Below are 14,759 nucleotides of genomic sequence, written 5' to 3' on the forward strand. Positions count from 1 at the left end.
ATTATTGTAGCACTGACAGTTGTCAAAAGTATAAATAATAAATTATTGACGTCTTGCAAAATGTAATGTGAAGAGCAACAACAAACGTGTTCGAAAACCGAAACTAAGATTGTATATGAGTATTAAAAATATGAATGTTACTAACAAATAGTTATTATTTAAGACTACATGATGAAAAGGGAGAGAACAGGCGACAATTGTCGTCCTTTTAAATTATAAGTATCATAAACAATATATGAAACAGACTAATTAACTCATTTTAGTTAAATAATCACTAATTTCATAATATATCTTTTACAGCCCATCAAATTTTGAGTTTAACCGGTATCAGTTTCGAACGTAGAAGCGTCATTGTAAGTAAATTTAATCAAAATATTATGCTGTAAAACACACACTACTTACATACAACTTTTAACGACATTTGATTTTTTATTTACAGGGTTTTGTTGAATTGACGATTGTGCCCTTAAAAGATAATTTAAGATACATTCGTCTGAACGCAAAACAATGTCGTATTTATAGAGTATGTTTGAATGACCAATATGAAGCCAACTTTCAATACTTTGATCCTTTCTTGGATATATGTCAGAGTGATCCAAATACGTGAGTAATGTTTACCTTTAATTGTACATATATATCATTTAAAATTCGAATATATGTGTTTTATGATTAAAATCATAATTCTCATAATCTTTGATTATTTAACCACTTTCCGAGTCGAGATGGCCCAGTGGTTAGAACGCGTGCATCTTAACCGATGATTTCGGGTTCAAACCCAGGCAGGCACCACTGAAATTTTATATGCTTAATTTGTGTTTATAATTCATCTCGTGCTCGGCGGTGAAGGAAAACATCGTGAGGAAACCTGCATGTGTCTAATTTCAACGAAATTCTGCTACATGTGTATTCCGCCAACCCGCATTGGAGCAGCGTGGTGGAATATGCTCCAAACCTTCTCCTCAAAGGGAGAGGAGGCCTTTATCCCAGCAGTGGGACATTTACGGGCTGCTAATGCTAATACTTAGATATGAAAATGAAAAACTAGTATAGTAAAAATTTACTTACTATAAAAATTTGGATAATTATAATTGTTTATTGTTTTTCTTTTTTTGAATATACAGTAGATCTCTCGAAGTCTTCTCTCAGTTTCATTTGTCAGCTGCACAGAAAATTGACCCAGATCACAATTCTGGGGAGCTGCACATACAGGTGCCTGATGATGCGGCACATTTGGTGGGAGAGGGCAGGGGACTGAGAATAGGTATAGAATTCTCATTAGAGTCCCCACAGGGTGGTATGCACTTTGTTGTTCCTGAAGGAGAGGGTAGTTTAATCGAGGTCAGTTGCTACTTTATAGAATATTTAAATTGTTATATTCTATGCTATATATAAATGTGATATTTGAATTTTCTCTAATTATTAATAAGTAATTCATATATATTTTTTAAATTGTTCTGTTTTCTTTTACAGAAATCTGCACATATGTTCACATATGGCCATTCAGCACGGCTTTGGTTTCCTTGTGTAGACAGTTTTGCAGAGCCTTGCACTTGGAAACTTGAATTTACTGTGGATGAATGTTTAACTGCGGTATCTTGTGGGGAGCTGTTAGATGTGGTTTACACACCTGATCATAGACGAAAGACATTCCACTATGTTGTGAATACTCCAGCTTGTGCACCAAATATTGCTTTGGCTATTGGGTAAAAATTTTATAATATTTAAAAAAAAAAAAAACACAAACAACTAATTTTTAACATTTGCTATGTACCTGCCTTCTGTTGATTTTTTGTTTCTTTTATAATTATTGTATAGTTTTTAGTCTAAGTGTTGACAACGAATTCCTATGTACGGATAAATTTAATGGGGTTTTTGTTACATCGTCGTCAATATAAAAAATGTATATTCAATAAATAAATAAATAAAATAAAAAAAAAAGTACAAATTAATTATAATTTTGTTATACATTTTGTTATTGTTTTTGTTCCTGTTATTTGTTTGCTTTTTTTTTAAAAGATTAGAATCATATTTAGAATTACTTCTAAACTAATACCTTAATATATTTGTTTTAGACCTTTTGAAACATATGTGGATCCATTTATGAATGAAGTTACTCATTACTGTTTGCCTAATCTCTTGCAAATACTTAAGAATACTGTACGCTATCTCCATGAAGCATTTGAGTTTTACGAAGAGACACTGTCGACCAGATATCCCTATCCATGCTATAAACAAGTCTTTGTGGATGAAGTAAGTATTTATATTTTTATATATATCATACATAAGAGAGAAGGTAAATAATAATCAATGAATAGTTAATAAGGTATTTTTTTTAGTGAAAATATCTTATTAACAATAGTATACGGGCCACCTAATGGTAAGTGATCACCACTGCTCATATACATTGGCACTGTAAGATATTATAATCATTCCTTACATCTCCAATGCACCAACAATTTTGCGAACTAAATTATTATATATCTTGTGCCTGTAGTTACACTGGCTCACATACCCTTTAAACTGGAAAACAAAGATACAAAGCATTGCTGCTTGGTGCTAGAATATATGATTAGTAGGTGATACTTACCCAGACTGTTGCACAAAGCCCTACCTCTAGATTAAAGAGATATATTAGATCACTCCATATATATAATATCCGTTACCAATGTTTGGTTCAGCTTATAAGCAAAGCATTAATTGAGGAAGTGAGTAATGTGCATGTGTATGATTTTGGTTAAAGCAGCTATTCTCAAGAGGAGTGTACCAACTCCACAGGAGATATTATAGAGAACAAATGTATGCACAAAAACAGATGAAGTCTCATTTTTCTTATTCTTGTAATCGTAACGCAATTCCATTTTATGCTGCCTTTCTTGTACGCGAGTGTATATGTTGCTAATTTTTTTTTTCTGAACCATAACTTGTGTCCTTTTGAGAGTTGATCTAGTCGCTAGTGGTAAAATTTAATGAAGGGATTTATTAATGTATATTGATTTCCAAAAAAATGCTTTCTAGACGGAAGATGATGCTACGGCATATACAACAATGTCGATACTAAGTACACATCTCCTGCATTCCATTGCTATCATCGATCAAACTTATGTGAGCCGTAAAGCAATGGCACAAGCGGTAGCAGAACAATTCTTCGGCTGTTTCATAACTATGCAGAATTGGTCCGATTTATGGTTGGCCAAAGGTATTCCCGAATATCTTTGCGGTCTGTACTCTAAGAAATGTTTTGGAAATAATGAATATAGATATTGGATACATCAAGAGTTGCAAGAGGTATGTAAAACTTAAAATTACAATAAAATTATATTAGTAATAAATCAGTAAATATTTAAGACCGACTGTAATTCTTAATAACTAAATTCATAGATCTTAAATAAAAAATACAATCAGAAACAAAAAAGGTAATACAACCTTATGTTGGTTTCTTATAATTATTATGAAATAAAATTCAACTAAGAGTTGAGTATCTATAATAAAAAAATATTATGGTTATATATTTTGATATATTTATGTCAATCAATATAGTTATAAAATAGTTGTATTATATGTTGTTATTTGCAGGTGGTAGGTTATGAAGAACAGTATGGTGGAATGGTCCTAGATCCATGGCAGCCTCCAGCTAGCGGCGCTCGAGTTGAAGCTAAAGATGTATTTTATTTCCCAGTTAGGAATGTCCATACCATGTCACCCAGGTACATTGAGGTAAGAATCTAAAGAATTCAAACATTAAAATGTACCATTTGTTGTGGTTGTGGTTATTTGTACTTATTCCATACTGGGTCGGATATATACATATATTTACAGATAGATATACACACTACATATTAACGCACACATAAGAATATAAAAAAAATTTGAATAATCAAGTGTTAACTATGTTAAAATTAATCTTATTAGTATATGAGCGGTGATAAGGCAGGGAAAAGTGACAGAGAAAATAGATTTCATATATCAAAATTTTTTTCAGATAATGCGAAAAAAATCCCACTTAGTTTTGCGAATGTTGGAACAACGTATTGGCCAAGAGTTACTCCTTCAAGTATTTAATAAGCAGCTGTCGTTGGCCACCAATGCAGCCAATACCAAAATTGGCAGCGGTCTATGGGGACATCTACTTCTTTCCACGAATCTCTTCGTTAAAGCCATATTCACTGTAACAGGGAAAGATATGGCAGTGTTTGTGGATCAGTGGGTACGGACAGGAGGTCATGCCAAGTTCCAACTTACGTCTGTTTTTAATAGAAAAAGGTAGGTATTTAAAATTAAATTAAGTATGTGCCTTGTGTTTTTAGTTACACTAGTTCACTCACCCGTAATAACGGAACACATCAAAACTTAGTATTGCTATTTAACGGTAGTATATTTGGTGAGCGTATGGTAATCTATCCAGGCGGATTACCACAAAACCCTGTTACCGAGTAATAACACATTTTTAATTGGTAGTGTTATAACTGTGAGATATCCTAGGGCTGAGATAATTAGTAATAAGTATTATCGTTTTCTGGGACAATCACATTATGTATCTATATGTAAGAGTATACACATAAGAGGATTACCACAAGTCATTATATATCCTTTTTATAAAATAATCTTAGTTCAATAATATATTTTACTGTAAAATACAGTTGGATGGATAGTGTTGGTTGTGTCAATAAAAAGTTAGAAGTTTTGAAGTGAGTGACCCAGTGTAATTACGGACTCAAAAGATATAACAAATTAAATTTCGCGGCTTTACGACGCTGTAAAAAGTGGTTTATATTTTTTTGCAATGCTATTCTGCATCGGTGAAATTGACTCATTGCTATTAAAAATCAATTGCTTTTTTTAATAATAATAATAACTTATATTTTTACAGGAACACAGTGGAGTTAGAAATTCGTCAAGACTGTGTCCATGAGCGTGGTATTAGGAAGTATGTGGGGCCTCTATTAGTTCAACTGCAAGAATTAGACGGAACATTCAAGCATACGTTACAGATCGAGAACATTGTCGTTAAAGCTGACATTACATGTCACAGCAAGAGTCGACGTAACAAGAAGAAGAAAATTCCCCTCTGTACCGGAGAGGAAGTTGATATGGATCTTTCTGCTATGGAGTAAGTTTTACTTTACGTATTTAAGTTCTTTATATAATGTAATTTATATAATGTACGTTGTCGATAAGTGATGTTATGATTTCAATCTTTTTGTATTGATATGTTCCAGCTCATAGAAATACTAATAAATGTTAGTAAGATTTAAAAATAAAATGTTTTTGTAATGCTAGTATCTATATCTATTTTTTTTTATATCTTTATATAAAAAAAAAATATGCAAAATTTTAATTAATAACAAAATTGCTAACGATATTTTAATATACTTCTATCAGAGAATGGGATAGAGCTAAGCATGTTTGTGTATTATTTTTTATTGTTATGAACAAATCCGGTTTAATTTAATTCCAAACAGTTACGGAAAGAGTTCAGTCTAAAGCACGTAGCCCAATGTCACATATATATTTCGTTCCTCGTTAGCGATTCCCCAGTGCTCTGGATCCGTCTGGACCCAGAAATGTCCCTGCTACGTAGCACGGTGATATCTCAACCGGACTACCAGTGGCAGTACCAGCTGCGCCACGAGCGTGACGTCACGGCTCAGAGCGAGGCGATAGACGCGCTCCACAACTACCCAGAACCCGCTACAAGGAAGGCCTTGACGGATACTATCGAGAACGAACAGACGTATTACAAAATTAGGTGCAGGGCGGCCCTTTGTTTGACTAAAGTGAGTTAAAAACTATATTAAAAAATATTTTGTACCCAGGAAATTAATTTGTATAAACACCAATGAATGAAAACATAGGCTTCTTATACCAACAAACTTAAAGAGGAGCGAAGCCGTGGGCGAAAACTAGTCGTTAATATTTATTATAGTGCCCTTGTCAATGGGCTGTACCACTTACAGTACCGTTGGCAAGTCTGCCGATATATTTAAAAAGATAATATTAGTAAGACCAAATAAAATACTAACTATTTTAACCTAGAAAGCTTGGCTACACTCTCACTGTACTTAATGTGAAAAAATTAATACGTACAAGATAAAATATAATGTCCTTGTTTATGGTAAAGGTGGCTAATGCTATGATAAGTTCGTGGGCGGGTCCGCCGGCGATGCTGACGATCTTCCGTAAGATGTTTGGCTCTTTCTCCGCTCCTCACATCATCAAGCAGAACAACTTCGATAACCTGCAGCACTATTTCCTACAAAAGACAATACCCGTGGCTATGGCAGGTGAGAATTGTACAAATGTAACTAGATTTAATTATTATTAGATTTCAATTGCATATTATAATCAATATTTTTACTCCTTGTTTTAAAACTTTGTTATATGTTAGAAAATACAAAAAATCATCTAAAGAGAATTTAATAGAAACGGCACGCTTATGTCTTAGACGTATTCCTTTAAGCACACTTAAGAAGGAAAATGACTTAAACAGATAAATCAGAAATATTTTTAATAATACAATTAAGTAAGAGAATAAACAGTAACATATTTTCGGAAAATTTAAATATAGGAATTTTATTTATAGGCTTGAGGAACATCCACGGTATCTGCCCCCCAGAGGTCGTCAGGTTCTTATTGGACCTCTTTAAATACAACGACAATTCTAAGAATCATTTCTCTGACAACTATTACAAGGCAGCCCTTGTAGACGCTTTGGCTGCGACCATCACGCCCGTGATATCTGTGTTACAGCCCGTAAGTATACAAGTCAGGAAATTTATGAAATATTATAATATTAATTATTCTAGTTAGTTTTCTGTCTTATACAGTTATTGTAAATGGACAGAAAGATAAACAAATTATAAAAATATTAGCTTACACAGATAAAAAATGAGTCGTACCCAAACGTTTCAAATGTTTTATACACAGGGTGCTCCAATAACGGCAGATTCATTGTCTGCTGACACTCGCCTGGTCCTCGAGGAGATCACTCGCGTGTTGAACTTGGAGAAGGTGTTGCCTTGTTACAAGAACACGGTGTCCGTGAGCTGCCTGCGCGCCATACGCAGGATGCAGCAGTGCGGACACTTACCCAGCATACCCACTGTGTTCCGAGCCTACGCGGAGTATGGCCAGTACATAGGTAAAACTTTGACCGATACTTAGATTTCATTATTAGTTCATCTTCATCAACATTTATATTTTATAACAAAAATATAAACCATTCCTTATAATATAGGATCTAAAATGTTACATTCGTTGTGACTTAGGACTTTACAGACTAACGGCATTCGTTTTTACAAAATGATTCGGCAGATAATTTTTACTTGACCTTTTAATACATTTATTTCTCATGTAAAAAAATATAATTAAATAAAGCTTATACACGATAAATGGCTACATATGCAAATTATAAAAAAGCGGGATATCACCGAATATTAATACTTATAATAAGTATTAAGATTTTCATGTAAAATTACTAATTAAATCTATCTTGTATTTGATTAATTTGCCGGAAATAACTGATTTTCTCGCCGGTTCTCGGTGAAATTTACATTCTGTATCGGTCAAAGCTTCATAAATATTTCAATGACGATCATGATTATGAAGAATATTGTGACCAGTCAATAACAACCAAAGACCAAGACCAGTCAATAAACGACTTGTTCATCCATCGAACAAAACTAAATTTTCATCTTCCTAACAGAATAACTGATGGTGAACTTACATTGAGCCCTATTCTCAGAATCACAAATATTTTATAAACAAAAAATATCAGCTTGTACTTAAATAGACAGATCGTACAGTTAGTAAAATAAGTTCGGATCTTAAAGAGATTTGAACAAAGACTGTTATTGTACACGCATTCCATTATTGCGTAGTAGATGAATTAAACTGTGTAATTCATTATTCATTCGTGTAATAAACGAGACGTAAATAGAATATCAGCAATTATGAAAATACCTTTCTTGAAATATATGAAATACCATTATTCCAAATATACGATAATGACCTTGAGGAGAGTTAACAAAAAAATACAACAACATAGAACAAATATTTACAGGACATTCGCAATTCACGCATTATCTTTACGAGTTTAAATAGAGAGAAAATCCTTTGTATTCTGAGATGATATAACGAGATGATAATGAACGTAAATGCACTCAATTCAATAAGAAATATTATAAATTATTAGTTATACAGTAAAACCTTTTTATTTTTCATAATAACTAAAATGTATATGGCAACATATTATAAAACAAAGGAATGAAGAAGGCTTACATGTATAACTATTTTGTTTTTTTTTTTTTGTAAATTGGCTATAGTAGTTATATTAGTTATATAATGATTTATGAAGATCAAACAAAATCGGTTATATGTATTACAATGAAAATGTTTTATGTAGACCCTTATTTTTAACGTGCGAAACTGGGACGGATGTCGTGTCTAATATAAAATATATTTTCAAACTAATCTACAGTGAGTATGTTAAGATTACTTCGCACCAAAACTATTTTAAATAGAGATGATGATGATAGGTTTTGAAATAAAAAAAAAAACGTATTTTATTTTATACGTTTAGTTTTAACATTAATTAATCAGCCAATCAGCCAATCATTCAATATATTTTTTTAAAGTTATGTTTGATCTTTATATCATGATAATAATGAATCACATAGTTAATCAAACAAAACAAATTTGATTTAATTTTATTTATGTCAACATAATGTATTACGTGTCGTAATTGTATGAAATAACACCACCAGTTTTAATATTTGGGATCATTCATTTATTATATAAGACGATTTATACTAGTTTTTGATCCCCACTCCACCCTAAATAAGAAAAAACAAGAATAGGCCGCTCCTTCCCCCTGTTTCATATTTATTACGTAAGGAAAAAATGATTATGCGTTTGGTTGGTTTTGTAAATCGACGTTCGAGAAGGTCGTCACAAGAAAAAAAAAGACATGGTAAAAATTAAGGCACAAGGACATAGCATCTTAGTTCCCAAGGCCGATGTCTATGAGCGATGGTGACCACCCACGACCCGGTGGTCCGATTCACCCAACCGATCGCCGCAGACGTCCGCCTGGCCGCGTTCGAGTGCCTGGTGGACTTCGTGCGCGTGGACGGCAAGCCGGAGGACCTGTCGTCGCTGCTGACGGCCGTGGAGAACGACCCCGACCCCGGCGTGCGGCACGGCCTGGCGCGCCTGCTCGTCTCCATGCCGCCCTTCGAGAAGGCGGCGCGCCACCGCCTCGACACGGAGGCGGTCGTGCACAGGTAACGCCGGCGCTTGCAACGATTGATATTATTTAAAATTTATATTTATAAACAAATGTATATTCCTATAATCATTTCAATGAGATACTCGTAGGCTGAATGAGTATGTCTTATTTTTGGTTTGAAATGTTTTCCACCATGAGACCACCACAGACGTGGCAATTTTTCATCTGACGCTTTCTAGTTTTCTAGGGATGTTTCTTCATAACTAGGGAATACATAATTTAACTCTTTAATTATTAGGTAAACGAAAATTATGTATAATAATAATAGGTACGACGATACAAGTAATTTACGGAGTATTAATTAAATATTAGTTGCTTTTAAAATAATATGATATTAATAGATAATTAGTGTATGAGCGACTCAAAATGACATGTATCCAGCGCTGTGAAAACACTACCAACAGTTTATAACCTTTTACCAAATCTGTCTGAAGTTGTTATTATAAATGTTTTTTTTTTTTGGCTGAAATTTATTTCATTGCACACATTTATGGTCATACTTGACTTGCAATTTTGTTCAATCCCAGTCGAGCCCCTAAAAAAAGTAAAAAAATGATTTTATAAATCCAATATACTACATTCAAAAAGTTTTATTAAAGTAAAAAAAAATATTTTAAAAATGCCTAGATGATTTTTTATTGTTTCAGATTGTGGAATAACGTCAATAGCCAATTGTCAAATGACGCAAGACTCCGATGTGATCTTGTAGATCTTTATTACACATTGTATGGTCTGAAACGGCCTTTATGTGTTCCTCTGCCGGAAATTCAGGCTATGATGAAACAAATGCACCACAAGGAAAGGGAAAGGCTTGACAGAGAGCGGGAGCGATTGGAAAGAGAAAAGGAAAGACAGAGGGAGATGGATATGAAGCCTGTCATCAAACAAGAGATAGAAGATGTAAGTGACTAGTTTTTTTGGCTTAATTCGAATGAACAGTTACCACCCACAATTGGTAGTATTATAATTTGTAACAGCAAGGTGAAGTTACATATAAGCCACTTGGTAGGTGATATAGATGGTAGGTGGTAACTTCCTCTACTTAAAATAACAAATGATACATACATAACATTGTTATTTAAAAGTTACAATCTTATCTGTAAATTTTATTCGGCGAGACGATAAGACGATGCATCTCAACGAGGATACGTTAAGGTTAAAGCGATAACCTGGTAAATGAGTAAATTCTCATTTATATCGTTCGTCTAATTTCGGTAACTCGGACGAAATCATTAACGTCAACATATTACTTAACATTACTTCTTTGAAAATCATAATTTTTATGTTTCTATGAAAGTAGAATGAGCAGATTGGTCTGAATATTGGACAAGTAATCAATTGTTTGAGGAATTCTTGCCATTCGTAATAATCCCGTTTTCAGAGACAAAGTGAGTTTTGACTAATCACGTTATTTTATTTCAACGATTGGTTGATGAAGAATGTTTTTTTTATATATAATTTTATCGTTAAATTGGCGGTCCGCGTTTTAAACTTCTTACTGTACTTACTTACTGTAGGGAGGGCGATGCCTATTTCACTATCAAGTGGTTCATTGGTATATCTGCGTATGTTTATTTAAACAAAAACAATTTCATACAACTAAACTTGTATGTAAATAGTATCCAATATAACATACTTAACAAATACCTGCTCTTGATTTAAGAGAATTGTAAAAAAAAACAGCTTTATAGATATTGTTTTTTCTTATAAGTGACGAATTCATAAGTATTATTTCCTTGTATATTGTTAAAATTATTCTAATGAAAATTGTCTTTTGAGATCCCCATAAAGACCGAGTTAGACATCGGTCCCATGGACGAAATACCGATTGAAGCTCCAAGAGATGACGTACTCCCCGTCCCAATCTCAAACATCAAGGAAGAAGATGACAAAATTGATATAATGTCCGTGCAAGACCTGCCAGTCAGAGTTTACAGCGTAAGTTATAAATATTTCTATGATGTACCAAATATTAAAGAAATTAAAGAATGAACGACTATGTGTAACGAATTATTCATGTAATAAATAACCGTTAAATTATTTTTACATTACATTAAATTTTTCTTACATTTTTGTAAATTTCCCACTGCTGGGCTAAGGCACTCCTCTCCCATTGAGGAGAAGGTTTGAAGTATATTCCACCACGCTGCTCCAATGCGGGTTGATGGATACACATGTGGTGGAGTTTCGTTGAAATTAGACACATGTAGGTTTCCTCACGATGTTTTCCTTCACCACCAAGCACGAGATGAACTATAAACACAAATTAAACACCTGAAAATTCAGTGGTGCTTGCCTGGGTTGAACCCGTAATCATCGGTTAAGATGCACGCGTTCTAACCACTGGGTCATCTCGGCTCTTCTTAATTATTTTTACACATAACATGAATTACATGTAATGTTATATTTTATTGGCTTACAATTATTTATTGGTTAAAAAATTATTATTGTATAATATTCATCTCGATCTATAAATTTACTATATATTCATGTAGTTTTTGAGTCCATGCCATCGATAAATTCTTTTTTTTTTCAGGATGAAGCGAAGCGTGAGTTTGTATCTGACAACGCGGTAGCTTTACCCGGTATTCCAGGCTCGTCAGGTCCGATTGGTTTCGAGCCAGGCATGTTCAGACACGATAAAGATGATCTAGGAGGTCCTAAAGTAAGTAATAGAAATACATACTAAATGTCTCTAACGCTTAATATAAACGAATAAAGTTTTAGTTAAAATAATATTGTTTATAGGCTCTTTATTGATCCACAAAATGGTGTACAAGGTATATTTTTTATTAAAAAAAATATTTTTAATAAAACCAATATAAAACGCTTATAAAAAAAAGGATCTCTTCCAGTAAGATATCGATATTGAAAAGAGGAATCTCGTATCAACAAATGCAAAACTTAAGATAAAAAATATTTATACTAAATTTTGATGAAAATATAAAAATATTTTTATTCTTTCCAATAGGCGAAAAAGAAGAAGAAGGAAAAGAAGAAACACAAACATAAACACAAGCACAAGCATAGCAGTAAAGATAAATCTAAAGATCACAAGGACAAGTCTTTTCCTCCCCGACCTCCCTCTTCAACGGACCATTTGAAAATCAAAGAGGAGACGCGGGAAACGTTGAGTTCCTTCAGTTCGAGTCAGAGCCCGTCCGAGGACGTGTCTTCAATGCCGTCGAATATGAGTTTCTAATATATAATGTTAATATTTTTAAATTTACATAAAGAAGAATATTTTTAAAGTATAAAATAGGAATATGTCCATAACTTTTGATTTATAAAATGATCAAATAAAAATCTATAATGTTATTAACCACAGATAAAATTTCGTGGGTCTGATAAGAGTTTGTTTGATATAATTAAATTCTTATTTCATTAAGGCGGTAATGTAAGTTTAAGCTGTACTTCATAAAAATATTATTAAATAATAAAAGATAAGCGTAACAATAGTATTAAATAATTAAAACTATATACTGCGTTTTATTTATGACCAAATATTTACTAACACCTGGCATGCCTAAAGTGGCATTAAATCTTATTACGATTTTCTAGATACGTCGAGTAATTTTGCTAAATTGTTTATTAAAATGAATGTCTTGTAATTGACAGTTTTAATTATAGATAAATAAAACAATTAAATCCTATTCAACGTTTATAAGTAAGGCCGTTACTGTTTATTTAATTCTGATTGACACGTTTAATTTCTCATAATCTACATGATTTTTTTCTGAAAAGTGTAAAAAAATGGACTTAAATAAGCAATTATATTTATTTTCCATCAATCCACGTCAAGCTAGTTTCTTGGTTTTACCTTGACTTTTATTAAAAATAGGTTGAAAGATCGGCAAATAATTTATAAAAAAAACAGGCGCTATTATTATGGGCTATACGTATTTTTATTTAGGCTATATGTATTTTTTTAAATATTTTACTATTTTTAAAATAATTAAATCAAGAAAATAATATGTTTGTCATTGCAAAGTTATGTCGATTAGAAAAAAATACATCTTTCAAAAAGATCAAGCTAACTTGAACAGGGTATAACAGGTCGATACCGAGGTACCTCAAAAAAAGTGTCATAAGTAAAACCTTTTCACGCAAATCCTAGATTTAAACTTAATAGCCCTAAATACATTTAAAATTCAGCATAGTCTAATTATGATTATTTTTATAAGTAGGTAGGTAGGTAGGTATACTTATATGTAGGTAGGTACACTGTTGTAATTTCTATATGCAAATTGGGTTTAGTTTGTAAAGTCTCTAGAATGAAATAGACTAGTCGTAATTACGACTCAATTAAAAATTGACAAGTAATTGACCTTTTACTCAGATTGACCTCATTTAAATATTTCAATGGCAAGTCTGCGCTTACAAAATTGTACTGTACCTATGGACTTGATTTTTTTTCATGTTATTGGTAGGGGAACTGGTTGAGCCGTCTCAAGCTATGCCGGGGACCTTGGACATCCATAAATTTGGGGCCCTTTTGATAGATATTTACTACCATGTACAAATAATTTTCTTATGGCTAGGCTTTAATTATAGTTACAAACAAACGGTGCCGTAATTTTCGTAAATTCGTTGGAATCTGATTGGTTGTAAAATCTTATGGCTATTTTATAGTATATCTATTTCTATCACGAAGAGCACGTCTTTCTACTTTTAATATCGACTATTGCGCTTAATATTGACTTATAGCCTTTTGTGATAAATATGATAGTTATTTCTTACAAATATATTACTTTCCAAAATATACATAGCAGTCAACGTGAGCACAAACGTGTAAAGGAAATTGTTGGTTCTTCGGGGCCCTCTCAGGATGGGGACCCTGGGCACGTGCCTCATGTGCCCTATGGTAAAGACGGTAATGGGTAACACGGACACCTAGTGATAAGTGTCTCTACCGCCCAAAGAACGGGTCCTAACAACACGTTTTTGCTTTTATTCTACCACTTGAGTATGAGTAGTGATAAAAATTGTGGCATTTTTTTTTTGTTGGCTCAGGTGATTTTAATAAATTCAATAGTTATATCAATCTTATGTATGTATCTACCTATCTACAGAACAACATTTTAAAATCGTAACGACACATCCTGAAATGATGGGTTGAATGAATTAAAGTATGTATGGAAATTCATCATGTTAGATATTTGGAATTCGCTTACTGTTACAGAGTTAACGGCAGTTGTTAATGCTTTTTTGCAAAAGCATCATTGAAGAGGTTGAAAATTAGGATGAAAGTCTATTCGTTGTGGCATTTCGCCTTTTTTTATTCTGGAAATATGAAAATTAGTATTTGTGCTTCTTTTGAAAGTGAAAATATATCTATTAACTCGTTTTAAAAAAAAAAATGTCTGAGAGATTTAAATAAGGGATGAACTTTTATCTGGATGTACGTAATTTTACAACCCTTTTTTTTAATTTTGGATTTAGCAACGTTGATTTTAGGCCGAAGGGACACATA

The 14,759-nt window shown here is 32.8% G+C and overlaps 1 protein-coding gene across 1 annotated transcript; it reads left to right on the top strand.

Moving 5' to 3' along the window:
• The first annotated feature begins 58 nt into the window (after window positions 1-58).
• Window positions 59-12,739, top strand: LOC125064755 (transcription initiation factor TFIID subunit 2). The gene is made up of 19 exons (XM_047671956.1): window positions 59-215; window positions 299-353; window positions 440-603; window positions 1,122-1,338; window positions 1,471-1,703; window positions 2,073-2,250; window positions 3,016-3,285; window positions 3,574-3,714; window positions 3,980-4,260; window positions 4,868-5,107; window positions 5,525-5,774; window positions 6,119-6,281; window positions 6,581-6,750; window positions 6,925-7,138; window positions 9,080-9,281; window positions 9,934-10,186; window positions 11,066-11,224; window positions 11,823-11,951; window positions 12,258-12,739. The coding sequence occupies exons 1-19, from the start codon at window positions 169-171 to the stop codon at window positions 12,486-12,488; spliced, it is 3,597 nt and encodes a 1,198-aa protein (XP_047527912.1). The 5' UTR covers window positions 59-168; the 3' UTR covers window positions 12,489-12,739.
• Window positions 12,740-14,759: the final 2,020 nt, after the last annotated feature.

This window comes from Vanessa atalanta, chromosome 6, assembly GCF_905147765.1.
Source record: "Vanessa atalanta chromosome 6, ilVanAtal1.2, whole genome shotgun sequence".
Taxonomy (NCBI): domain Eukaryota; kingdom Metazoa; phylum Arthropoda; class Insecta; order Lepidoptera; family Nymphalidae; genus Vanessa; species Vanessa atalanta.

Bases quoted from the DNA above. Each gene is read 5' to 3' on its own strand.
- LOC125064755 (XM_047671956.1), top strand. From the start codon at position 169: ATGATGAAAAGGGAGAGAACAGGCGACAATTGTCGTCCTTTTAAATT. The intron at 1,704-2,072 runs GTAAAAATTTTA...TATTTGTTTTAG, and splicing joins AATATTGCTTTGGCTATTGG to ACCTTTTGAAACATATGTGG. The intron at 5,108-5,524 runs GTAAGTTTTACT...GTTCCTCGTTAG, and splicing joins ATGGATCTTTCTGCTATGGA to CGATTCCCCAGTGCTCTGGA.